Here is a 27,298-nt window from a genome sequence, read left to right on the forward strand (position 1 = left end):
GAAGAAAGGAAACGATCGACTAGAGGATTTTGTTCGATTCAACACCAAATTCTCAAAACTGAGGATATAAGGATCATAACTAATATATGAAATTCATATATCTGAACTACGGTTATAGAAACGTAATTGTGCACGATCCTCGCAGTAAAGGGCACTATTTAAGCAATAGTGAAAATCAGACCTGAAAAAATTCAGGCCTTTACGGGATTCGAAACACTGACCTTTGCGATGCTAGTGCAGAGTTAACAAGCCAACTGGCAGAAGGGACCCGTTTCTCGAAAGTCCCGGTAACTTAACGGGCCCGAAGCCATCTTTTAAAATAAAAATTTAAGAGATGGGAAAGCAGGTTATGACATCCAAACCAGTCCTTTTTGTTTCTTTAGCTGATATTTTTATTGTATCATTTTCAAAACTTTTGAAATTCCCATCTTGAAAGAAAACAGAACAGCTTTAAGGGCCCGTTAAGTTAGCGGGACTTTCGAGAAACGGGTCCCAGATCATCAAATTAATTCGACATAAACCCGTAGGATGATAAATCAAACACAACAAATATATAAAATTCATATATTTGATTTTCTGTCAAATTAAATTGATGACCTGTTCCCAGTTGGCTTGTTAGTCAATTGGAAGAGCGCTGCACTTGTATTGCAGAGTTTAGTGGTTCGAATCCCGTACAGGCCTGAATTTTTTCAGGTCTGATTTTCACTATTGCTTAAATAGTGCTCTTTACTGCGAGGATCGTGCACAAATACGGATATAAGAATGTATGGCAGACAATGTGGAGAATATTTAGATCTTACGATTGATCTTGAGTTGAGGCACAATTGCCACAACCATTTCATGGAAAAATATGAAGTTTTTTCTGAGTTAATCACTCCCAAACCAGTGCAGCGCTGAAGTAAAACTAAGTCTGAGAGTTGAGGCCCGAAACCTAGCCTGTGTGCAGCTGCCCCTAGCCTCAATGAACGCACATAATTCTCCCAAATATTTACGCACAGTATGCAGTAAAGGGAAGAAAAGAGATTTCTAGTTATCTATCAATCAAACAATCAATCAATCAACCAATTAAAAAATTTTTCAAACATCGTGACAGGAAAAACTGGATCGTGAGAAATTGGTAAATCGTGCTAATATGGCATTCTTTTATTCAAAATTATCTCTTGAACAGACGGGAGAGGACCAATCCTACCGTGAAACTGTGATATAAGATAGAACCGGACTCTCTGCCACTTTCGAAATCACAGGAATTCAAACAGCAAAGGAAACGAGAGATGTGAATAACCAAGAAATCATCTCAAGGTCATGGCAGAAAGCTTTAAAAGTAAAGAATGCGACTTATCGTTCTGTTTAAACATCTGTTTCCGTGACAGAACTAATCATTAATGTCATTTATCAATTCAATTATCTCGGAGTCTTCGCAGATATTTCACTTTCTCATGTACCGCACATCAGTATTTAAGTGACCTTGGTTAAATATTGTTAATATTCTTGTCATTCCTGATAAACCAAGCTTTTGAAAGAAAAGAGATGTGTTGTCTACAAGTTTAGGCTGGAAGGGTTTTGGCTGAAAAGTGGATCAGGTCTGTTGCTCGCTTACAGCCTTTTCAAATCTTTTTTACTCTTTTTAAACGCCCGAGGTATAAATTCGGCTTTGTTTTTTTTTTTGTTTGTTTGTTTTTGTTTTTTGTTTGTTTTTTTTTTTGCGTTCGTTCACAAAACGCAGTTCCGCAACGGCGCATGCGTGAAATGTATGCACATGCGTAGAATGAACTCTAGAGCGCATGGTAAAGCAATGGCTGCCTTCTTGGACTAATGTACGCGAAAGAAATTCTATTACGCTCAGTATACATAGAAAGTCACACATCGTTGGCATCCTCATTAAAGTCATTGAAAAGTCCTTGAATTTCAACCTTTGGCATCTAAAGGAACTTACTCCTATATGGTAATATATTCTTTTGATTGTTGTCTAGTACCATAATAACATTCATTACACTCCAGCAGACAAAAATAAACACAAGTAGACTTATTCGTGACCGGCAATGATGAAATTGCGTGATGTTCGTAACGATGGCAATGTGGCAGTCCCCTAGAGATAACTCGAGATGTGCGATAGTGAAGCCCGAGTTCACGCAGATATGCGTGTAGTTAATATCATAAAGCGCCTTTGAACATTAGAATACTGGCACTGAATAAATATCTTTATTACTTTGTTACTATGAAAAAAGCGACGTATGAACTCATAAAAGGCGCACTTTTCTGCCTCAATCAACGAATGATTGCTCCAGGCAAGCGTACAAGGAAGCAGAACTTCTTTAATTTTGGCAAATTTTTTACTGCACATTTCGGCTACAACGAAGGAAGGCCGCACCAATCCGTTTTAAGTGATGCGACCTATCTCAAGGGCTGTTCTCGGCAACAATTTAACAGCAACTCGAGGCACAAAAGTTGTCAACGGTTTGTACGCAAATTCTTAAACGAAGAAATAGTGTACATTGCTACTGCTTATTAATTACTTGTCCTCACCCCGTTGCCACTTCAATCCCTAGTTAGACCGAGCATTTTAGTGGAAAAAATGGAGCATTAAGGTGGAGCATTTTAGTGGGGAAACTAAAGCATAATGTACAAAGGCCTAACAGCGGAGCCTGCGATTATGGGGCGCCGTTTGTAAATTTATCATTATTTCGCTTTTGGTCGATTTTTACATGATATGTTTTTTTATTTTTGATAATTTCATTTTATCCATTGGTTATTTAATAAAACCAATCTTGCGTTATTTGGTTATTTGATATAACCAATCTTGCATTATTTGGTTATTTGATATAACCAATCTTGCGTTGCGTGGTTATTTGATATGACCAATCAATTGGTCATATCAAATAACCAATTTCATAAAATTGGTTATATCAATTTTATGAAATTGGTTATTTGATATAACCAATTGATTGGTTATATCAAATAACCACCTAACGCAAGATTGGTTATATCAAATAACCAAATAACGCAAGATTGGTTTTAGTAAATAACCAATGGATAAAATGAAATTATCATAAATAAAAAAAACATATCACGTAAAAAACGACTAACAGCGGAATTACAAACGGCGCCCCATATGCGATGGGGGTTCCCCTTCACTTGACATGTGGGGTGGTGCGCGTATAGTAGAGGGCAATGGGGTTGGAGCAAGTCTGTCACGCATTGCATTCTTGATGACCTTGAGCTTTTTCGTTCATTCTAGCTCGAATCGCCCGGATTTTGTGGTTTACGAAGCGCACACCAATCGCCAAAAGTATTAATACCCCCGTATGAAACTCAGTCACGAAAAAATTTTTGGCCTTTTCACGCATCATGAATAATATCCAAACTTCTTTCACGTTCAAGCGACACTTGAGATGGTCATGTTTCACATAAAATGAAAAAACAAATTCACGAATTAGTTTTTTTTTTTTACTTTCTTCTAGTCGTGGCCAATCAGAAGTGACCAATGATGACGATGTCTTGTCTTATTTGTTCAAGGACCATTAGTGGTGTTTATTATGACTTTTAGCGATCCATATGAGGTCTATGTCCTGTCAAAACCCTGGTCAAAACCTAACCACAGCCTCACGAAAAACAAAATGGTTCGCGCTCAATTCAGTACTTCATTCACGAGTCCCATTTCAATAAAAAAATATTAGTTCACGTGGACATAGAAAGACTTAATCATCTTTAATCACTATTTACGAAAAAAGAAAAACTCAAACCACGATTCACGAGAAAAAAACGTCCAATCACGCTCCACGTAGAAAAGTATAGGGGACCCTCGCGATAGCAGTCATTATCTTCAGAGCATAGAGTGGCGATAGAAATCGAGACTCTAAATGCAAAGACGACTATGAAAAATTTGATGAACAAAGCCGGAGACATGAAAATCAAGGAAAGTCCTAAGAATGCACAGTTGTTTACAAACCTAATATATCGTGACCGATATCGTTCCCAGTGTGCAACGCTCAGACAGCGCCTAGCAGTGAATACATTAACCCCGGTAATTAGATAACGGCGTATAGTATGACTATCGTAGTCATTTAATTGTCGGATTTTGAGCCACTGACTTTGTCTGTAATGCAATTTAAACATATTGAAAGAAGTTACGAAGATATTGACTTATTATGTCATTTTATATATTCCCCTTTAACCCCACCTTTAATATTTGTTTTCTTCGCACTGTTCTCTCTACATCTCATAAGACGCTGACAAGGAAACCTGGTAACTTCTTTCACAGATCACAAATTGCACTCACCCTATGGGCCAGTGCAATTTTGTCGTCTTTGAAAAAATTTCTTGTGCTTTTTAACATCAAATTGCACTCATAATCATATTACCTGTACCAATTTGCCACCTCTTGCTGACACTGATGTTATTTACACTCGTAAGACACCCCCCGCCCTCCCTCCCCCCCCCCCTACACATGCTTTCCATACTCATACATCATTTATCTTTACACTGGAGATCCAATGTAGGCAATGATACTGGAGAAGAAATATTTACCAAAAATCTGCCAATCATGTAGAAGATGCCTCTTAGAATTATACTCTTTTTAGTTTCTAATCAAGGTAGGTTAGATGGGGGTGTTTACCTTGGAAGCTAACTTGGAAACATACCAGGTTGTTTTATTCCTTAAGGCTGTCACATTTGTTAAACAAAGAGCAGGGTTCCATATGGAGCTTTTTTAAAACTCAACGTTTGGAAACCTTGACGGCAGGTGCTTAGAAACAAAAATAACATAGCATCAATGTGTGGTTCCAGAAAATATCCATACCCCCCACGGAAGATCATTGGAAATTCTGAGGGGGAGGGGGGTTCAAGGGTAGTAATTTCCGAGGGGTAGCGGGGTTTCGTGGGAAACTACTTTTCTAAAGGGTAACGAACCACGTGCAATACATTTAAAGCAACATACGATTGATCTGAAGCGCAAAAACATACTCACGTACGTTGTTTTGAAACAAAAGTCAGTACTCTTGGCCATTGAGGTAAAATTAACATTATAACCTTTAATGTTTCTGTTTTTCCTTTGAGTTAGCTAGCGCTACAACCTCCCAAAGCTAGGAACGGATCGGCCGGCCGGAGTCAAAACGATTTAAAATGGCCGTCTTTCGTTCGCATTTCTTGCTCAATTTCCAGAAGGCCCGGTTACCTAGCTACTGTAGTAAATCGTTCACGAAACCAAGTTGACATGTGTGTGCTAGTGAAGTTTTCGGTCCTTAAATAAGAATCAATCTGAAGAAAGAGACAAAATGTGTAGATAAAAGAAACCTTGTAAGTTTCTGTTTTATTTACTATCGTTAGCAAAGTTGTTTAAGCGAGTGAAACGTTCTCATCGGAGTTAGCACGAAAACGTTACGTGGAACAGTCGACATTTTAAATCAGTTTAAATTTTGCAACCCAGATGTTTAAGCTTATAAATTATCTTACATAAAAACACCACGGATATGATTTGTCAAAATGATGGCAAAGAAACTAAAAGTATAAGCTTAACAAAGCGTTATATTTTTAATAAAGTTAATCTTAATGTTTTCAGTGTTGTAATAAAATTCTACCGCATTTACGTAACCAACTTAGTATTCACTTTCTCTTTTTATAAGTACGAAAACCACTTTGAATTTGCGCGGGTGGTAAGAAGTCCCCGATTAAAATTCTGGAAATTCCTGGGGGGAGGGGGGTCATCAAAAACCGCCTGGACGGAAAATCTTGGGGGGTGAGGGGGTGCAAATCAAAAAGTCTTTCGTGGGGGAGTATGGATATTTTCTGGAACCACACAATGAGGGTTGTAACCTTAACATAACATAATTATATCATTACATATTTGCTACACAACCATCTAATGCAGGCCACCAAACTGGCAACATTGGCAGTAACTTGGATAGCAAAAATGTTTCTTTGCACCACAGGAGCCAAAGTGGAGGTAGCTTGGAGAGCTAAAGAAAGGTATCAATACCATACCAAGAACTTCTTATTTCAGCCCTTCAATAGAGACAGACATGACATAGTTGTTCAGTCAGAAAAACTGAAATTTACCCCGCTATCTAATATCTCATAGATGGCAAGAAATTAGAAATCTGTTCTGTAACTAAAAGTTTATTAGAAAAATATTTACATTTATATTTTTCCATGGTCCAAAATATTTGGCTTACTTGAAGAATTAAAAGCAATCAATACCTCATTTTTTCATAGCTTTTCCTTTGCTTCTTTTTCTCTTTTTGAGACTTACACTTTCTTAACATAACATAAATGTGATAACCTTTACCAAGAACTAACATAATTTACTAAGGAAGTGAAAGTACCAAATACCACATACATTGCAAGAAGTCTGGATGACTGTACAGTTGTACCTATTGCATAACAACGCTTATAGTGATCATGTTATGTGAGCAAGGTTGTTTGTGAAACGCCCCCACAGTCATAACTTTTATCTAGAATAACTTGGTCTGGTGGGAAGCGGCAGCTTTCATTAGGGCAAAAATTATGTTAAAAGTCATCATATTAGCCTACATATAAGAAAAAATACTCATCTCTTCTATTTTTTAGCTCAAACACTAAATTTTGAGAAAAATAATTAGTTTTCTTTGTAAAAAATAACACTTTCACTTGTCTAGTTTAATAAAATGACAGTTGATTTCCTCTTTATGGAACAGTTTTAGCCCATTTGGCTTAACTATGAACATTGTGAACTCTGTATAGTGAAAAACAAAGCTGTCCTAATTGACTTTGGCTCTCTTTTCAATAAGTTCGAAAATCTAACTAAATAATTGCAGGCTATTTTGGTTTCTATGTGACTTAAGGCTTCAATATAAAAGATAAATAATAATACACATATTTTTCAATACCAGATATAGTTTACTTGATTTTTTTCTGCATTCCAAATATGGTTCAAAATCCTTTGTTTACTACATTAAGCAAGTCCCACAATTCTGTGACTTTTTTAGTTCACCAAAAATTGTGAGAGCTGAGTGGCATGCTTCCTATAAAAAGTTTTGTTCAGTTTATGAACCCACTCATGTTTCAATCTGTAACACAGTACACTCTATGAAAAATTCCTTATTAATAAATCAAATAAAACTAATATTGATAATTGAAACCGAATAAATATTGTTAACCCCGTAAATCTTCATCAACCACCTGTCTACTGAACTAAATTCTATCAATTACCTACCCTGAGTTGCAAACAAGGTTGTCTCAGTGATATGCCACTCTTCAAAATCGAATACTACTACTACTTTGAGGCAAAATCACATGGCCAAATACAGGGCTTAAAACTACTGTAAAAACTAAGCCGCACTGAACTACAAACATTCAGTTGTAAGGTGACACAACTATCCCGCCAAAATAAACTATTAATACGAAGAAAGGGGTAAGTTTCCAAGAAACTGTGGGGCTGCGTCGGTGGGGGTAATAAGGTAATTTGGTAATATCAACTTAGTTGAAATTGTAAATTGGCTACCGTAAAGAGCTAAAAAGCTGACGTTTCGAGCGTTAACCCTTCGTCAGAGCGAATGACGAAGGGCTAACGCTCGAAACGTCAGCTTATTAATACGAAAATCATGTTCCAAAACCCCTCTCCATCACTTTACTAGCTACACCGCTACCATCACATAACCAAAGCCTTAAACCATAGACATAAGTTGTGTAATTTGATTCACATCCTACTCTGATTCGCTGTTCATTTCCTCACTGCAACACCGGAAAAGTCCTTTGTCACACCAAACCCCTCGTAGAATTTCTGACAGCCTCGTCATAACTTGGCGGCGGTGGTAGTTCAGGTTCGTCTTCATTATTTCCTTGACGCTGTAATTCCAGTGAACTGTATGGCGGCGGTCCATCGGCTGGTAAAGGGGGAGGAGGAGGAGGAGAGTTTTCGTCTACATCGATCACAGTGTTGTTATGAGAAAAAGCACTCCCTGAATGCATTTCAACGTGCGTGGCTTCGTTTGCGGAAGGTCCTGATGTCGTTCGTGCATTTTGCATCGGTGGTGGCGCATGAACAGGCTGTTTGCGAGCTCGCTTGCACATGTGATACAAACATGAAAGAACAGTAGTAACAGCGACGAAGAAGATTATTCCAATCATTCTGCTTCCGGACCAAAAGCTCCCACCAGAATCACCATAGTCATAGTCTCTCTCACACCGTCCATTATAGCAGCTATGACCTGTTCGACAATCGCTATCCCAAATACATTCGTCTGTCGGCGGATACCAAGTAGTGGTACTATATTTGCAGGAACATGTTTCTTCATACTTGCAATCACTGTCAACTTTGCATTCGGGGCAGTAGTCAACACAGTCACCCAAACAGCATTTTTGACTAATATTGCACTGCCCGTTGTGATCGCATTTTTTTGAACAAACGTTAGAAATGGAGCAGATCAAAGTCAACCCAATCGAAATCAACCAAATATACATGAACACGCGAACGTCCCCCGTAAAGGCACAACGGGAATTTCGTTTTCTACTGACAAACAACGAACGAAGGGATGTTTTGTTCGATCAAAAATTGCCTTGTAATTCTCTCAGCTTACGTCACTATTGCCATAGAAACACCAGTAAAATTAGAACATTATGTAATGTCTTTTTTGAGGAGTTAGATAAATCGTGAAGTGAATCTTGGTGAAAATCGAGCATTCTTATCAATTTTCAAAACTATTTAGAGTTATGAAAACTCACGTTTCAGTCGGTGGACAAATTTTACGGACTTACAAATAAATAACGCGGGTTGATGAGGTTTGTGAATGTAACGCAATTTGATCCATCAACACGCGAATTCTTGCCAAAAAGCCCCCTTTAAGAATTCCTCTCTTAATTACCGAAGGGAAAATTGGTTTGAGAGAGGGAGCTATGAAAGAAAGTCACGGCACCAATGGACGATTTATGTGAACTTTTCTTACAGTCCACAGAGTCACGCACTATATGTCACTCTCAAGTGTTTACAAGCGCATCAGGTACTCAAATCTCAGATGAAAGTTAAGTAAACGGCCTTTATCCGTCTAATTTAAACATTTTTTTTTTTAGATTATGCGGTCTTTATAGCTTATTCGTCCTTGCCATAACAGAATACGACGAAAAAAGGTTGGTTATTTGTAACAATCGATCTAGTGGCTTCAGTCGATTCACTTCAAACACAAACAACATACAATTTGACCATGTACAATCAATCATTATGAAAAAAGTTGAAAAAACAAAAACAGCTCTTCTGAAGTCAAGTTGTAGCTCGGGTATTGTAACAATTACATCTTAACAAAAGCAACGATTTCATGAAACTCGACGAGGCAGAATTTGGATCTAGAACAAACTGATCGGTCGTTGTCGCTATGGACCGGGATTCCCGACAGCCTCGTCGTAAGTCGGCGGAGGTTGTTCTGTATCTTCGCCGTCATCACGTTGTTGCAGGAATTCTAGAGAACTGTAAGGTGGCGGTGCATCTGGTGGCAAAGGAGCAGAAGCTTGTTCCAAATCGATCACAAAGCCTCCATTTGAAACACCGCCTCCAGCTGTTTGCATATCAACTTCAGTCACGACACTTGTCGCCGCTGTTGCTTCACTTTCCCGGCTTTCCACGGTTGTTCGCCAGGCATTTCGCGATGCGAGTACCCGATCACGAATCCGCTTTTTATCTCTCTTGTAAAGGCAATAAATGATGAATATCAGTAGTACCACCGATACAAACACGATTATCACCGTTCCAATCATTCTAGTTCCCATCAAAGGGGGTCTTGAAGTTGTAGATACACACTTCCCTTCTACGCACACACGGCCTTCGAGACAGCCGGTACTGCGGCCGTCGCAGTAATAGTTATTCGAGTTCGGCTCATGGCAAAGGCCATCTGCCTGGCACCTCTTTCCGGACGAACAATCCTGATCACCAAAGCATCTCTCGCAAAACTTTTTTAACTTACAGAAACCTGGCGTACAGCAAACTTCTTCGTTATTGTAGCCGGAACAATCCCGATCTTCATAACACCTCTCTGAAACACCACAGGCGATAGAGATCAAAACCAGCCCGAGCAAAACCAAACAAATATGCATCAACGTGTCGGCGTATTGGAAAAAAACCCAACAAACTAAAAGTATAGAAAAAGTTTCTAACTTAAAATTAAACTTACAATTAATTTTATAGCCTGTCAATACGTCACGGTTGCCAAGGTAATACTGCCAAAAGAGGAAAATAGGGTAATAATGTTCTCCTTTTCTCCTTTGTGCAGCTAATATGATTTAAATTTTTTTTTGCCGCCCTATGAAAACCCGTTTTAGACGAGTAATCGATTTACAGGAGACCATATTGAGTAAGATATTCCGAAAACACTTCACTGACCGCAATATCAAACAGTTAGTGACAAAAACACTCGCGGTTTCACACCTAAACATTGTGAACACGTCAAAACAGATTATCATACCCTGTTTTTATGTTTTCAATATTACCTACTGGCGGATTGTTTGGTTTAAAAATCCATAACAGAGACATAGATAAAGCAAAAAAAGATAACGATGATGTTTCACTAACTCATTAACTATTGAGTATCAGGGCAAATTAACAGACCTATGCTGGTCGTCCGTCTTAAAAGAGGTTTTCTTTCCAAAATTAAAAAAAATATATATTCACTAAGAGCATGAAGAATAATCAAACATCTTAGCATTGAGTTGACATCTTACTGGAACCTTTTCTTTCTTCTTCTTTTTTATTATTTATTTATTTTATTTTTAATTTTTTTTTTTTTTCATTTGAGTTTAATTTGTTAATTTGATTTAAAAAACAAAAGTTTTGTTTTGTTTTTTATAGAGGGTGGGGTGGGGGCCGATGATTATGAGAGTTGAAGTCATAATCAAACAAACACATCTCAAATAGACACCAAGATAACATTCTTAAAAAAAACTAAGTTAATTCAATCCTTTTCTCCTCTTTAAACTAAGAATAGACAATTTACATTAGCAGCAGTTACTTTACGTTACTTCGCAAGCGCAAGCGCTGAAGAGTTCATTTCATACATTTTATCTTTGTCCGGGCTGGCAGCTTTAGCATGAGGAAGAACGATCGTATTCATATTACAATTTGTTTCAAGTTCTCGTTGAAAGAATACTACATCAAAAAGTGTTGGGAAGGAATAATCCTACCAATTGAAAGAATTATTCTGTGAATGATTAATAATTGAAAGTAAAGCGTGAACAAATCCAAAAACAAACTTGTCTCGAAACAATTTCAATTTCTTTAACGTCACCAAAAATGAAAATTTTTTAGGCCGTAATATAAATGCATGAATATAGCGACATAATAAAATTGACTAAATGCCTTTAGGCTCGTTATGGTCGAACAACGATTAAGCAAATTGCCTGTGGTTGTGCTCAATAGACTATTATAAATAAATTCATTATCATAAAATTCACAAACAAAAATAAGAACTGAGAATTTTTCACAAGTTTTCCGTCATAATTTAGTAATTTCTGGTCCTGTATCGTTGCCGTTCTCTCCATCTCCGCGTCGCTCAAATTCCAATGAGTTGTAAGGTGGTGGTGCTTCACACGAAAGAGGCGACACTGCGTCACGGACATTGACGCTATCAAAAGCAACGCTTCCTTGTCGCATTTCTGCACGTTCTCCTTCGTCGCTTCTATTTCCTTTTCGTTCGAATTTTAAGGAACTGTAAGGAGGAGGTTCATCGGCCGGCATTTGAGCGGAGATTTCTTCCATAGGCATATCAACAAACACATCTCCTGTTTGTAAGGCAGCATTAGTCTCGTGATTTGTGTTTGTAGCTGGGCGCGCATTCCTTGAGATTTCGCTTTGACTTACACGAGGGACTCTTTTAAGTCTCTTGTAAAAGCAAAGTGACAATAATATGAATTTCGCTAAAACGACGATGATGATGACCCAGGCTGCGAGTGGCAGCGGAGAACGATTCACAGACTTTTTATTTTCTTCGGAATGGACGCACTTTCCCTCCCAGCACGCGTGAGAACTCAGACAATCGTCGTCTGTAGAGCAATTTTCATCATGTCCATGTTCGTGTCCATGCTTTTTTGGCATCGTTGAAGGGTTTACGCGCATGGACCGAGAAGGGAGTAGTCCCGCAGTAACCGGAGGATTAACGCAGAGACTCCGGTTATCACTGAGATGTAAGGAACATTTTTTCCCGCCATAGCAATCGGAGTCGTCCTTACACCAGACGCAAAACCATGAATAAGTGCACATACCCTTTCCACAACACACTTTGACTCCGTCGCACTGCCCATCGTTGTGGCAATAGTGTGATAAGACACTGGAGGTAAAAAAAATCAAGGCCAAGCCTGACGAAAGAGACCAGAAGTAAGCCATTAGGCGATTTTTAAAATAACGATATCCTCACTGTTGTGTGCTTGAGTTACAATGTAAATAACCTTTTTTATGATGACAGAATCACCGCTTTATAGCAATGAAGACTAATTATGATTGTTCCGTTGCCAATTGTAAGCGTTCTAAACTTGGCACATTGTTTTCATTCGTCAGTGAGTACATCCCGCCTATCTGAAGCGAGGTTATCGTTACATTGACTCCGAGATGTGAACGTTTTCGCTGACACGGGGGAGGGGAGGGGAGGGATTGTTCATCGCACATGAATCAATTTTTGCCTCAAACTTTGATGATCGCAGTGTTTCCCTACATATATTTGCACCTGACAACTACTAAGCATTGTATAGCTATAAAGCGGGATCAGGGTCAAAATCCAGTTCCAAATAGGAACAGGCACAAAAAAAAGCCAGACATCGAAATAGGGACAGGCACAGCTTAATAGGAACAGGCACAGCTGATTAGGAACAGGCACAGCTCATTAGAAACAGGCACGGCATAAAAGGGACAGGCACAGCCTATTAGGAACATTATTATTATTTGACCCTAATCCCGCTTTATAATAGCATCCTGGATATTATTGCATGGTGCAAATGCGTTTAGATTTTTATGGATAAAGCTACCTTTGTTTGACACAGCTACTTGCCTTTTAAAATATATCATGATTAAGACTTTATTTAAATGGGGGATTTATTTGAAAACACCGTGGGAATGGCATACATTGTTATTCTTAAGTCGTCTTTCAACTGTTATAAAAAGTGTACCAAAAGCACTAAAAATAAATTGACTTTGAGAAATACAACCATTTGTCATCTGGGATCAACATTTAAGGAACCTACTGTGTGGGAATTGGCAAGCACTCTGTTTGCAACTAGTCAATTATGATATTCGCTCCGACGAAGGGCTAACGCTCGAAAAGTCAGCTTTTATAATCGTAACGGTGGCCAATTTACCATTTCAACTTTGTTGATATATTCAAATTATTTCGTTACCCCCAGCAACGCAGCCCCGAACAGTTTCTTTAGAAACTATCAGCCTTTATTCATATGATATGAGGACTTGAGATGCGTGATAAATCACAATGGAGTTAACATAATTTTTATGCACTTAGCCAGCACTTCCGAAAACAAATACGCCAAAGCGTTGCAAAGAGTACAACTGAACTTTTAGCGAGAGGTATTCGTATCAGAAAAGCATGAATCAAGAAGTTCATAGTGAGCCATTTATGAACAACGATCGGTGAAAGCTCAATGGCCGAATCTACGCATCATTGTTATAATAATTAGTCATTAAGCCACGAGGCACTTGTTATGGATGAGGACTCTTCGTTATAGCCGCTAGGCCCCTATATGGCGATCGCTTCATCTCATTCTTTTCATCTCTTTGAATCTTAAATCCAGCAGAACTTTGAGATCGCGAACCAACAAACGGTGGAAATGAAAAATGCTCCTTTTTTATAAAGACAACGACGTAATCATTGGTAACGGAACTTTCTTTTTTCATTTCAATAACATCTCATTGACCTTCGGTTCTATTTCTTCACCGCTCTAGTTCTAGGAAACTGTGAGGCGATGATGGTGCATTCAGTTGCGAAGGAATCAAAGCGACATATTTTCGCGTCAATCACATATATTTTATCAAGCATTTCCTGGTTGCATTTTATCACGCAAACGCATGATGCAGTTCCAGTTCGGCGTATCAGTCTTTATGGCAGTACTATACGCACCGCCGGACGCGCGCCGTCCGCTTTCGCTGGTACTGTCTGTTTCAAAACTATTTTATCGAGCATTTCCTGGTTGCATTTTATCACGCAAACGCATGATGCAGTTTCAGTTCGGCGTGTCAGTCCTTATGGCAGTACTATACGCACCACCGCACGCGCGCCCTCCGCTTTCGCTGGTACTGTCTGTTTCAAAACTATTTTAGGAAGCCCAACCAAAAACTAACTTCCACTCCAACCGCAAGGAATATAGGATAGAATTCTTGTATGCGGCTTTTTTATCTGATCTATCCAAGTTACGTGGCTCAAACGGAGTTACAGGCCGACAGTGTGGGGTAAAGTTTCTCAGTTGAAAGTCCGCTGTGTGTGAAATGGTAATGATGCTTTCTGAGCTCTCACTATCACTCAAATCAAAGTAAATCATCCGAGCAGTCAATGGATCAAAGCATTCATCTGTAAAGCTACAAACACTTATACTCCTGCGTCAGACGTTTCCCGACTTAAAACGCGAGCTTATGGCTACATTTTTTGAACAGACATTAGAAAAATAACCGATACTAGTTTGCGGGGTCTTAGCCAAGCGACCGTCAAAAGAAATGATAAACACACAACTCTCCTTATAATATCCATACATTTTGGTGAGGTTTTAGTCATGATAAGCAGTTATATTTGGTACATTCAGCAATTTTATCCATTTGACTTATGGCTTCGCTGCAGATTAAAATTTTTTTTTAAAAAAACTATTCACCTCATGATCATTTCCAACCGGGAGGTAAATACTTCAAGAGTTACAACAATCGGACGAAACACAAAAGTGACATGAATGCATAGATTCACTGAAAAGAGTCATTGAACCATAACACAGGTGGTGTGGATGATGAAAACTTTTTCGACATAACTCTGTGGCGACTTTTCCTCACTCAGTGGTTGCCTTTATTCCCTTCAGTGTCGTCTGAACTCCCCCGAACCTTTGGGTTGTGCACCAGCTGTAGCTGGAAGAAGAGAAACTTCTTCCTCTTGGAAGGCAACCGCGCGGCGCGGATTTAGAGCGAAACTTCCTATTTGGATTTCAACAACATGGGCTGGCTCCTCATTAACATTTTTGCTTTGCTCAAATTTCGGTGGACTGTAGGGCGGAGGAGCATCGGATGGCAAAGGAGGAGTACCTTCATCCACATCTACTACCGCAGCATTAGAATAAGCATTCCCTGGTTGCATTTCTGCGTCGCAACTAGCACGTGGTGAAGCTGTATTTTGGCGCCCATCTTTCAGTTTCGTCTGCGCCACAAGGAGTGTCACCGTCCCCTGTTGTTGGAGGTAACTTCTGTATCTAATCCTGAAGCACGCACATCAAAGAAAACCTTTCACAAAAATGGCAACGAATATGATCAGATAGAGCGTTCCACTGCCTGAAGACTCTGTATCTGTATTGTCGGAAGGATCCTTCCATTCATAGCCTGTTACGGGCTCAATATTGGGAATGGTGGGATCCTCCGGCGAGGTAAATGGCTCAGGTTGATATGCGTCTGTGGTTTCCGAGTATTGTGAGCAAACGTTGGTGATGTAGCAGATCAAGACGAAGCTGAAGGAAACCCAACACAAAACAGCCATGAAGAGATCTCTGGAAAACGATACCGACAGTTCTACAAGCTGTTACGAAAGAACAAGCAATTGGCTCTGCCCAGATTACCAAACATGATTTTGCCCTAGGATAACTATGATTGGTTCCTCGAAATGATTCACGACATGGTTTCCATACAAACGTTTCTAAAAATTCCGTCAATCATAACGTCTGTGCTCATCTGCAGCATGTCAAATGAACCCAGAATAGAACGTTTTTGTTTTGTTATGAGACTATCAATGATTTCTTCAACTTAGGAAGTCGAAACCTCTTTCTCCTCACATGTCAAGTATGTAGAAAGAAAATGCTTCTTTTCTTTTTCTTTTCTAAAAATCCTTCTAAGGCTACGACCATAGTATGCCTTATATATTTTCCATAGTATGCCTTATATAATTGCCACAGTATGCCTTTTGTATTTGTATCCGTATAAAACAAACCATTTTGCCTACACTACTCAACCGGACACACAAAGAGTTGATATCTGGGCGGGTTGGCCAGCCAAGCCACCGTTTATTTAACGCCAAATCGATATGCTAACAGACGTCTATTACAATTGAAGTAAACTAAATGCTCCAAAGCCGGACAAGAAAACCAGCAGGTGGAAAAAACGGAAAACGCGTACCCCCGACCAAGGTAGCGGTGCCACCCTAGGGGTTCATAGGGTTCATAGGGTATCCTATGAGTGACATTTTTACATAGTAATATGCAAGTACCGCTATAAATTTATTACAAAAGACGAAAACGAAAACGAAAACGAACAGCTACGCCCGGTGAAGGTTGACCGTAAAATGCACTGCCCTACTGACGACCTTTGCTTGCAAACCACGATCCCATAACTCTCTGCGTACCTCGCAGTCACCCCCAGTCCTCCGATACGTGCCAGCAAAATATCAATTTATGCTAATTGGGATTACCACAAATTACATTTTCTTTGTAATTTCCTTCTAAAAGTGCTCTAAAACCCTCCTGAATATGCAAAGTCGTATCGCAATCACATCTGTTTCAGGAGTAGAACTTAATGGCCTTTCCCGCCCGATACAGTTTTAGGATCTTAGCAGTCGCAGACAAACACGCAATCATGATTTATGGTCTTAATCCATTAATCCATTATGATAAATGTGGCGTCCAAACAGAATCGGTAAAAAAAGCCGTTTCGAAGTCAAACTTGGTATTCCGAATCAAAACTGCTTTTTTATTTTTTTTTCCCATGTTCTGATTGTTAATTCTCTCCTTTAACTGCTACACATTTATTGTTAAATCAGATATAAGAATTTGGTGTTAGATCACAACAAAAACTTCTACCTGCTAAGTTTGACTATTTCCAATTTTTTTTTGCTGGATAATGTATGAATATTATCGCCGGGAGAAGTTATACGTTTATCACTTCTAGAAGTCAAACTTTCGTGCCTTCAATTTAAGGTAATAGGATCGTTTCGCACCTGGAAACTACGAGAAAAAATTTATCCCTTGTTTTCTAAAATGTTTAAGACAAGTGTAATGTAACAGCACTCATTAACAACGTTCGGTTAACAAAAACAGTCACATTTATATAAGTCACTCATTAAACTACAAGACGTGACGTATGAATTTGGATCCGTCGACATTACTAAGCGACGATTGCTGTTGTTAGCCGGTTGTCTTCAATTCCTTGTCGTTTAATTCCATTGAGTTGTAAGAGAGAGCTGTAGCAAATGGTACCTGGGTAAAACCCACTTTCAGTGTTGGACTACGATAAGATTCAGTACAAGTGTTTCCTGGTTGCAATGTGTGAATAGTTGCAGTTTCGCCCTTGTTCGTCTTAGGGAAGGTTTCATGCGCCCTCGCACTCCACAGATGTTGACGAAGTCTGCCACATATCCACCTCAGGAACCACAACCGAAGACCAACTTTAAAAAAAAACAGCGATGATCATGAGCATGCTAATCGTAATCTGGCGAAAAGCCTTTATAACTCTTTCCTCCAGAAAGGGGCAATATGAAGACTTGTCACAGACACCTTCGTCAGACCAAATTCTGCAGCAAAATGTTCCGCCTTCACAGTCCTCATTATTACGCCATGCTTGTGTATTGATACTCCAACCAAAGCCGAACCAAAGCCGAACCAAAGCCAACACATGCAAGCCATGACGGGATCCTAAGAAGCTCGTCTGAAAAGTCGAATCAAAATGAGTATCGTTCATTCAGTTTGAACCTCCGTGTCACTATCAAATAATTAGTCAATGCTTTGATTTTCCAATGGGAAATCTGATTGGTTTACGCATGTCATGTGACGTGTCAGGTCGCCTTAAAAAACGGTTTCCGACTCTTCAAAATGGTGGAGCCTCTTCAAAGTGAAAAAGGTATATTCAGCTAAAATGCGACACCACCGCTATTTTAGCGTCGCTGCGATACATACTAAAACTTTTCGTTTTGGCAGTCAGCGATAGAAATAAAATATTTTTCCGCGTTGGACAAGCTCAGAGGACATGTTGAAATTAATAAACACCTCAGTCATGGTCTGGAATTAGACTTGTAAAATTTTGCACAATTCCATAACTTGTAAAAGCTCGCGTACATCTCGTTCGCCTGCTAAAAGTTACATTCCGCATGTTGTCGTAAAATTCAGAATTAAAACATCGGCTAAAGCGAACCGAAATTTAAAGGCTTCATGCCGAACAAAGTCTCAAATGAATCTTTAGTAAGGTGTGATCATTACTGAATACCAAATAGGTTGCGAATTCAAAAAGGTTTTGTTCCCAGAGAAAATTGAAAACTATTCCCCATACTATTTTGATGAGAGGGTCAATACTGAACCCAATCAAACGCATGTCAATAAAACGTCACGAGAGGACCAGTAAACAAGCCTGTATGGTTTATATCGAACCATCTCGTTATATAATTAAAGTAAAATAATAAATTTGTGTTATTAATGTATAATTAATATGTATAATCGAGGTGGTCTCATTGGGGTAATATCAATGTTAATTCCGATTCGTCGACAGGCCGAGTCAGAAGTGTTCCTTCTTTCGGCCTTTGCCATCTTGTGAACTTGTACAAGCGGGTCAAATTTAAAGAAAACTTTTTAATCATCAAAGGACATTTACTATTACATGTACATTGGTATGGTAAACTACACTAACCAGTTCTTACAACCAAGTCAGTAGATTTTACAAAAAAGAAATGTTGTTGCCTAACATTCTGAAGTCAGTGTTGGGACACTTAAGTTAACTTATAAATAAAATTTCAACAAAACCTTTTAATTATTAAAAGTACATTTTCGATTACATATACGTTGCTATGGTAGGCTACACTAACCAGTTAGTAAAACAAAGCCAGTAGATTTTATAAAAATAAAATTAAAAGTTTGAGTTGCCTAACATTCTAAGGTCAATGTTGGGACAGTGCAGCAGTTATTTGAACTCATTATTGGATAAAGAGAGTGAATACTGCACTGTAATCATGATGGTACAATATCTATTAAATACATTTTGTAGAGATTATTCATCACAGCGATTCTTTGAATTCATTACTGGATATAAGAGTCCGAATACTGCACTGTCATGGAACAATATATTATAAATACATATTGTGTTGATGTGAAAAATTTATCACAAGATTAGACAACAAAACACTAAAGAGAAGAGAAAATAATAAGCTTGCAGTAAAAGGAGAGACTAATTTGTATAGATGGTTTGTAAGAAATCGAAACAGCAGTAAGACAATGAGTCAAAATCTCTATAACTGACTTCTGAATTAAAAAGTATAGTGAGGGCCGGTTATTTCAACAAAGTTCAGCGGTTTTTTGAAAAAACCGCGTTCTAAACTATATTGAATTTAGCTGAATCTTTTATCTGAACATTTATTTTTGTGAGTAGTGTTGTAAGGGTCGAAAGCTAGCAGCGGAAGGACATTTATTTGATTAACATAATCCTATTATAGAGAATACGAAAGGCCCAATGCTCACTGAAAACCACGGTTAGGGTTAAGACCTCGTGTAAATAACCGGCTGTAAGTGTTTATGGCAAACGACTGAGAAAATCCTTTAACTTCTAGCTCCTAGAAATGATTAACACGCAACTTTCCCTGTAATATCCATACATTTTGGCTAGACTAATGATAAGCAGTGACATTTGATATATTCAACAATTTCATCTATTTTACTTATGGCTTCGATGAAGATTAAGATATTTCTTTTGAAAACTATTCTAAGTCCCGACGTACAACTTACTGAAAATTCGGCTATTCAATCGCTATTACCTATCATAACACGTGGACGAAAATGATCCAAGACTTTCGAATCGGAAACTAAAGTACGCGGTATTTTCCAATTTCTAATGCATATATTTATTCAGGAACCGATCGATGATAACCATGCGAAATTTTAAAAAATTAAAGAGCCTAAATCTGTGTGCAGCATGTATATGTAAACAAAAAGAAAACGCTTTCGTTCACTTGCCGACAGAGTTACTTGGTGATTCACGCGAAAACACTGAGTTGCGATCTAATGTGGCTAGTACATTTTTCTGAACCTACCCAGCAAAGGAAATCACTAATATGAATCCTGCGACTGTGAAAATTCACAGGTCTCGCATCTGTAATGCTGTCAGCAAATAGCAGGTTTTCTGAAGTAGCAGTGAGTTTCTATAATAGAGTACGTGAAAGTTAGACTTAACAAGAAAGTTAGACATAACACGAAAGTTGAACTAAATACGACCCAGAAGATTACGAGAATGATTACAGTATGAGTTAGTAACATTAAAAATAGTGTCCTTCTACCACTCTAACAACCATGATAGAGATATATAGAACGCTGCATCACAAATAAACGGTCCACATAAAAGTATCAAGTACTGTTCGCGAGTCATTCAACTATGATGAATCCGGTCTGATCAACTGCACGTTGTCGCGACTTGTTGTCGGTTGCTCGAACCCTGTGTTGTTTGCATTTCCTTGTCGTTCGGCTTGAAAATTACTGTACGGCGGTGGAGGCGCACATTGCATAGGAGAAGGGACACTGACATTTCCTTGTCCCTCTAATCCCGGTGAACAATAAGGAGGTGGTGCACCGGGCGGAAAAGAAGAAGCTGCTACTCCTCCGTTCACAACAGGATTCGAATAGGAATATCCTGGTGGCATGGCAGCATATGGGTGATTCATCATCGTTGAGGTTGTGTTTACAGTAGTTGTTGTCGGCCCCGTTGGCGGTGCAACGATGACCATTCGCTGACGACACACTCGCCTTGCGTATCTAAATCTCAGACAGGACGCCCAAAAAATAACCTTCGCAATAACGACTATAATTATTAAGAGGATGTACCCAACGCCCAAACCGCCGCTGTCGCTTGAGTAATATGAACTATGATAATGGTAGATGCAAGATCCATCGTCGCAGACTTCATCTACTGAGCAGTCGGTGTTGAAAGTACAAGAGTCAGGATTTGTTACCGGCTGAAATAGTTCTGTGTCAACCGTTGGGAGGTCAATGGTGAACGATGGCAAGGTGAACGATGGCTCGGTGAACGATGGTGGTTCGGTATTAATATCCTCCGCATCCACGCAATGACCAACGTAACTACCCGATTGCTTCGAGCATTTCTTCCCTTGTCGAACGCAGTTAAAGTCACTGTAGCAAACGCACTTACCAACAGGATTACATGTGGAAGTTAAAACGCAGCATTCTTCATCCCATGAACATTCACTGTTCCATGTGCAACCCTTTGAGTAGACAGAAAAAGTGAAAAAGATCAAGACTAAACCAAGCACAAGCGACCACATATTGCAAGAGAAGTCAGTGTTTGACAGCGATCGTCTGAAAACACGCTTGTAGAATATGAAGACGCAAGAGGCAAATGAAACAGCTTCTTATCGACCAAGAGTAATAGTATGCAGTAATTTGATTGGTTTATAGACAGTTAGACACTCATACGTCAAGGTTTCCACAGAAACAGTGAAGGAATAATTTGCAAGAGATATGCTAGTGTTTTGACCGCTTCCTCTTTATTCAAACTATCTTTGGATGACGCATTGTTTTTTTGTGGAGATTTGTTTGTAAGCAAATTTTCAACAAATTTCGCCGAATCCGTGTGTGAATTTATGACTTTCCCCTTCCTATATTATGGAACTAAGTAAGGTTTTAAACCTTGAGCGACTACAAGGAAAATTATTTGTCTCGCCATCAAAATAATATGCAAGTAAGGAGTGCGTGACCTACTTAAGACTGCCTGTCATGTGAACCACATGATGCGCTTAGACACGAGAGCCCAAATACAAAACAAAGGTGAAAAAGTGTTAAAAAAGAAAAAATCTGTGCGTTGATCATGAATAGCACCATCAACTCGAGTCAAAAAGGATACTTTTTATGCCTTTTATGTTGACGTTTAGTTTCATAAGCTAATGATGCGATTGCCCGATGGAATTACTCTGGTTTTGGTTTCTCCAAACACTATCGCCTGTTTGATAATCTTCTTAGACCAAAGGAAAGCGTTCTCCAAAATCCGTCAGAAGGTGGTCGTCTCAGGTCGATTTCCGATTACGAAATCCGTTATAGACTCGCAAAAGAGAGTAGAAACGAACACGCGCTTCGTTGATATTGTATTAGAGTTAAGATATTTGCATTTTTCCGTTGTAACCTATATTACAGATTCCACAAAATATATCTCATGTCTCCTTTTCACGGATGGTCGATCACTATTACAACATAGTGACACCTTCACGAAATCTGCCCAAAGGAGGATGTTAAAAACCGCCGAGAAATGATGTAGCGAATACGAACTATCTTCGCACGAAAAAAGGCATTGTGAGCAGAAATACCCATTCTTAAATTAAGCTTTCAGGTGAAACAGTTAGGTACTTGGAAAACCGAGTAAAAGCAATCTCACCAAAAACTACTTAAAATCTTCTGAATTTTTGATGAATGAAAAATAGAACGCAATTTCGTTCAAAGTTTGAGCGATATACTGTTATTTCTAATATGGTAATTAATTAAAAGACTAAAAGACTTTAAGCATAAATTTATTGTAGTACGTGATATTACTTCTGTCTACAACGATAATCCATCACCAGTCTCGCCTTGTACATGTTCTCTATCTGCGTTGTTCCAACATATCATAAGAAATATTTAACGCTACTTTGAAGTGATTTCAATATTTAGATAAAGATTTTCAATTTTAAATTTAAAAGCGTACATGTCTTAGTAAACATCTTCAAGAAACACAGTTTCTGCCTAATGCTCTTTTAAAAGTTGCTCACCGTAAGAAAAAAGGTTTCTTTTAGCTGACTTGTATATGGATAACAATTACCCTATGGATATATTTCACTCCTACGACTACCTTAACGAACAATGAATGGGAAGTTCTGAAAATCATTTTTTCATGTTATAATTAAAGTCAATGGTAATTTTTCTCTTCCTGCTTAAAGGGCTCTTTCACAGTTTGGAGAACGCCAGTTTGCATTTGAACCTTTCAAAATAATTATCAGGATGCATTTCTTGTAAAAAAAGACTGACTCTTCCCTCAGCATTTTACGGCACTCACACTCCAGCCAGACCTGTTGAACAACTTAAAGACGCTTGCCGTCTCAACACTCGAGTACTTAAGAGAGGGCAAGGGCGTAGCCGTGGGGGCAGGCCTGGGGTGCCCGTGACCCCCCCCCCCCTTGATAGGTCTTCTTTAGGGCAAACAACCTACAATGTTCAGGTGGCGAAAACGCCATGACAATATCTCGGCCGTAAAAGCCATTGATATGGGCCTTCATGCCGCGATAATACGACTGAGCCTGCTGATACACGCGGGAGAGCAGCGGTGTAAATGGTGAGTAGCCTCTGTGACCCCCCCCCCCCCTTTGAAAAATCCTGGCTATGCCCCTGGAGGGAGAAGGGGTCGAATGACCCACACTCAAGGCTCTTTAAAAGATGTTGTCTCCTCAGCTTACAGTCAAATTTCAGATTAGGATCGAGGCCAAGGAGAAGCGACACAAAAACGTAACAGCAGCATAATCTACACAGTCATCGTTAATGTTCTGACGTTACTCATTTGGTACAATGACCTTAAAACTGGTTCCTTCCTCGTATAAAATTGAAGCGGTCTGTTTCTACACCGGGGCTGCAATTCTTCCAGAAAACAGACTGTCGTACAGATCTTAGTCGCACTCTAGACGACGAGACATGTGGACAGACTAAGTTATGATTATGAAACAAGAAGGGAAAAAATAATAATCATAATCATGAAAATAACGAAAGAATAGTTTCGATGAACATGATAACGATGATGATCGTTTTTTTGCAGTTCATCAATACTTAACATTCTTAATAATCAGACAACTAACGATGATTTGAGTACTGATCATGTCGCGTCATCACCTAGCTTTATCGGTTAATCAGAACAGATATCTCTTACCCACTCCAGTGCAAATGGGGTAAGTCACACTGGAGATTGAGAGGGTTGCTCTTTAATTTGTACCAAATTAATTGTTTTGTGCTGTAATTCGTACGCATCACAAGAAGAGTTAATTGCCCAAAGAAAAAAAAAGCATAGGGTAAGAAAAAACAAAAATTGTAGCATTGAATAAACATGGACACCAGGAAGGATGCTGTATATGGGGTAGACCCAAGACCACACAGAGAAGGAACACAGAGGACGTGAAAGAAAAAGGTTGCAGTGTCGATGGAGTTCCAGAAGGTGTACAATGCAACTACCTAGCAGAACTGGAAATTGCAAAGAGACAAAGTGCAAGAGACCTTCCATGTGCCACTCTGTGTAAACAAGACAGGTGACAACTACAAGGTTATCCTAGAAAGAGCTCCATAAGTCATCTCAATCAAATTGCCTTTCATGTGATCTGTTTTGTCAGTATATAAAGCAATCCGATAAACAAATTTTTCAATTCAACATCACATATTTCACATAAAAAAAAATGTAGCGTATCAACGAACTCTTAAAAAAAGCAATTAACATTGTAAGGAAATCAGAACAGTAAAACCTTTATAAGAATCTTGTACTGAATGCAAATGGTACAATTAAGAAACTGAATACAAAGCAATCTTTAAAAAAATTTCAGATGTAAAAACAGTTGCATTGATTGCACAAGGCTCCATGTCAGTTTACCTAGCTGACAGTAAATAAATAATTCATTACTCATGTTGAATTATCTGAACCAAGTTGCACAGTTTGCACAAAGATTTAAAATGTTCTTTCCCTGCTTGGTGCCATTTGGAACATGCAAAATTATATGGTTGCCACTCATTATTGTCATCATTAATATTATTGTTATTATTAATATTATTATTACTATTATTATTCTACTCCAGGGTTTCCAAAGGAAAAGAACAAGATAATAAAAAATGTTTGTGGCTCAACAAGTATTGTTCAACTGTTTGACCCAAATTTGTTCCATTCAAGAAGATTTCCTTCCTGACAATCAGAAGATAAACTGGAATTTGCTTAACAAATAGATTCCATGCTGCAATGTATCTGTGGTTGGATGAAAAAAAAAAGTGTCAAGCCAGGTGCTTTTGTGTGTCACTGAATGTTATCACCAAATTTTGACCTCTTCAATGATTCTATTACTGTTTGTGTTATATGATAAAAAAAAAAGCAAAATACTGTTAATGGTGAAATCATTTATGTGTATGTCCTTCAGTAGATCATGAAAGTGCACGCTTTGTTCAGTTCATCGTGTTAAGAGGAGTGAGCATTAATGGCCAGGAGGGAAAGAGCATCTACACCCAAAATCCCTGCTGGAGATGAGAAATGATATCCTATGGAACAAAGAAGTTTCTGACCGCGATTTTGAAGATGAAAACCAAGTGGAATTGCATGACTTAATCATGCCAAGCTACTAGTTATGAATAGTATCGTATTAGGTATAATTGTACTTCACAATACCATTAGTTCATTTAAAGAAACAGAATTTCCTTATTTGAATCATTACGTCATGCAAATTGGTATATTTTAAGTCTAACTTCACTTTGTGAATTACACGTTTCGGTACACAGATTAAAACTTGCAAATTAATGGAAATTTTTGTGATGGTTTATTCGATACCTTAATAGCAGCATAGGCTGAAATGCTAAGGTTTACAATGTTATTAAGGTTGAGATCGGACGTCAGCATTATCGGGCACCTCTGGCAGCCACTTTAGTCCATGTAACGACCTCACCTTTCCCCCCACACATCCCACCCCAGGGGAGGACATCCATCACACAGTAATCTCATGCGTGGGAAATTAACATCCCCTACCCCTAACCCTCCAGGAGACGGGACCTCTAGTTATTCGTACTTATCCGAGAAGACTAGAATATCTATCCATTTCTTGATAATATAGAAAGGTAGCAAATACTCCTCAGTTACTTTAAGACCACGATAATTGGTCCAGCCAGGGCTTGAACCCTCGACCTCCTGCACAACACAATCTGGCACTCTAACCAATTGAGCTAGCCAGGAGGCGGTTCAACAGAATCCTCCAGAAAAGTTTAAAATTAAAACTGAAAAATTAAGTAAACTCACAATATTTAAGTCATCAAATCGCTGGATAATTACCAAACATCTTTGGTCTTCTAAGAAGTAAAATCAAAAACAATATTCCAGCAGAAATTTAAATATTTTATAGCAATTACACACTATTTACTTATTTAGCATTTTCATTTTTATGAGTTGTATGGTATTTTGATTTATTAAAAACTGGATCATTGGATAATGCAATTCAAGGCTTTTTATTGGCTTAGCCATTATGGTATATGAGCCAATATACCATAATCTGATATCTGTACATTGTAACATCTGGTTTCTTCCTACAAAATAAAGTCGAGAAGATTCGCCTAATATCTTGGGGGCCTTTTTTTTAATAAAACAATTATTCCACTCGTGCTTGTTGGATATGAGATGATTATAGCCAACCAGGCGCGTAGCGCCGAGTTGGCTATCTATCATCTCATATCCAACGCGCGCTTGTGGAATAATTGTTAAATACCCGCTAGATGGTTCCGATAAAATACTCAGGAATACTACACACCAAAACATCTAGAGTAAGTTATTTTTCTTTCAACTGAGCCTTTATTTTGTGCACTCCTTCCACACAAACTTAGCCAAGCTGTCAAACAAGTTTTTTGAACATTTCAAAATAACTAAATGTCCAAACAGCCAAATGGAAGCATCTGATATTTGTACTTAATTAGTGCATTATTTGTACTCTACTTCAAGTGGCTATAAAATAAAAATATTAACAGTATTATCTACTCAGTAAAGGTAATACTTTTTGTGATTTAACATAACATAGCTCCAGTTAATCCCAGAGTTCCACTGTATTCCTTTTATGCACCGTAAAACCGTAAATTTAGTTTTGGTCAAATGGGAAGAACCGTCCTCCAATAGATAAATTATTTTCCTTCATTTCTTTACTCAATGTTTTGCACTTGAATCTCTTTGTCACTAATGTCATCCAATTTAAACTTACAATTACATGTAATCAATGGTATCAGATCAAAAAGGAAAAAAATATGCTTAATTGTATTACCAAACATTTGAGGATATTTTACAATTTTTGCTTACTATACATGTGAGCTAGATTTAGAAAATTAACCTCAGTAATGACAAATACGTGTGGAGGCGCGGTGGCCTCATCGTTAGAGCGCTCGACTC

General features: G+C 38.5%; 3 protein-coding genes across 3 annotated transcripts; all 3 read right to left on the reverse strand.

Annotated features, from left to right (window-relative positions):
* Positions 1-6,095: 6,095 nt before the first annotated feature.
* On the reverse strand, positions 6,096-8,579 carry LOC148721899 (uncharacterized). The gene has a single exon (XM_088735140.1). It carries the CDS (start codon positions 8,431-8,433, stop codon positions 7,729-7,731), a length of 705 nt encoding a protein of 234 aa, XP_088591266.1. The 5' UTR covers positions 8,434-8,579; the 3' UTR covers positions 6,096-7,728.
* Positions 8,580-8,981: 402 nt separating this feature from the next.
* On the reverse strand, positions 8,982-10,146 carry LOC148721900 (uncharacterized). Its single transcript, XM_088735138.1, has one exon. The coding sequence runs from the start codon at positions 10,051-10,053 to the stop codon at positions 9,337-9,339; it is 717 nt and encodes a 238-aa protein (XP_088591264.1). The 5' UTR covers positions 10,054-10,146; the 3' UTR covers positions 8,982-9,336.
* Positions 10,147-10,879: 733 nt separating this feature from the next.
* On the reverse strand, positions 10,880-12,622 carry LOC148721901 (uncharacterized). Its single transcript, XM_088735137.1, has one exon. The coding sequence runs from the start codon at positions 12,332-12,334 to the stop codon at positions 11,447-11,449; it is 888 nt and encodes a 295-aa protein (XP_088591263.1). The 5' UTR covers positions 12,335-12,622; the 3' UTR covers positions 10,880-11,446.
* Positions 12,623-27,298: the final 14,676 nt, after the last annotated feature.

This window comes from Stylophora pistillata, chromosome 10 (genome assembly GCF_964205215.1).
Source record: "Stylophora pistillata chromosome 10, jaStyPist1.2, whole genome shotgun sequence".
Classification (NCBI taxonomy): domain Eukaryota; kingdom Metazoa; phylum Cnidaria; class Anthozoa; order Scleractinia; family Pocilloporidae; genus Stylophora; species Stylophora pistillata.

Excerpts from the sequence above, each read along its gene's own strand:
- LOC148721899 (XM_088735140.1), bottom strand. The coding sequence starts at position 8,433 with ATGTATATTTGGTTGATTTCGATTGGGTTGACTTTGATCTGCTCCATT.
- LOC148721900 (XM_088735138.1), bottom strand. The coding sequence starts at position 10,053 with ATGCATATTTGTTTGGTTTTGCTCGGGCTGGTTTTGATCTCTATCGCC.
- LOC148721901 (XM_088735137.1), bottom strand. The coding sequence starts at position 12,334 with ATGGCTTACTTCTGGTCTCTTTCGTCAGGCTTGGCCTTGATTTTTTTT.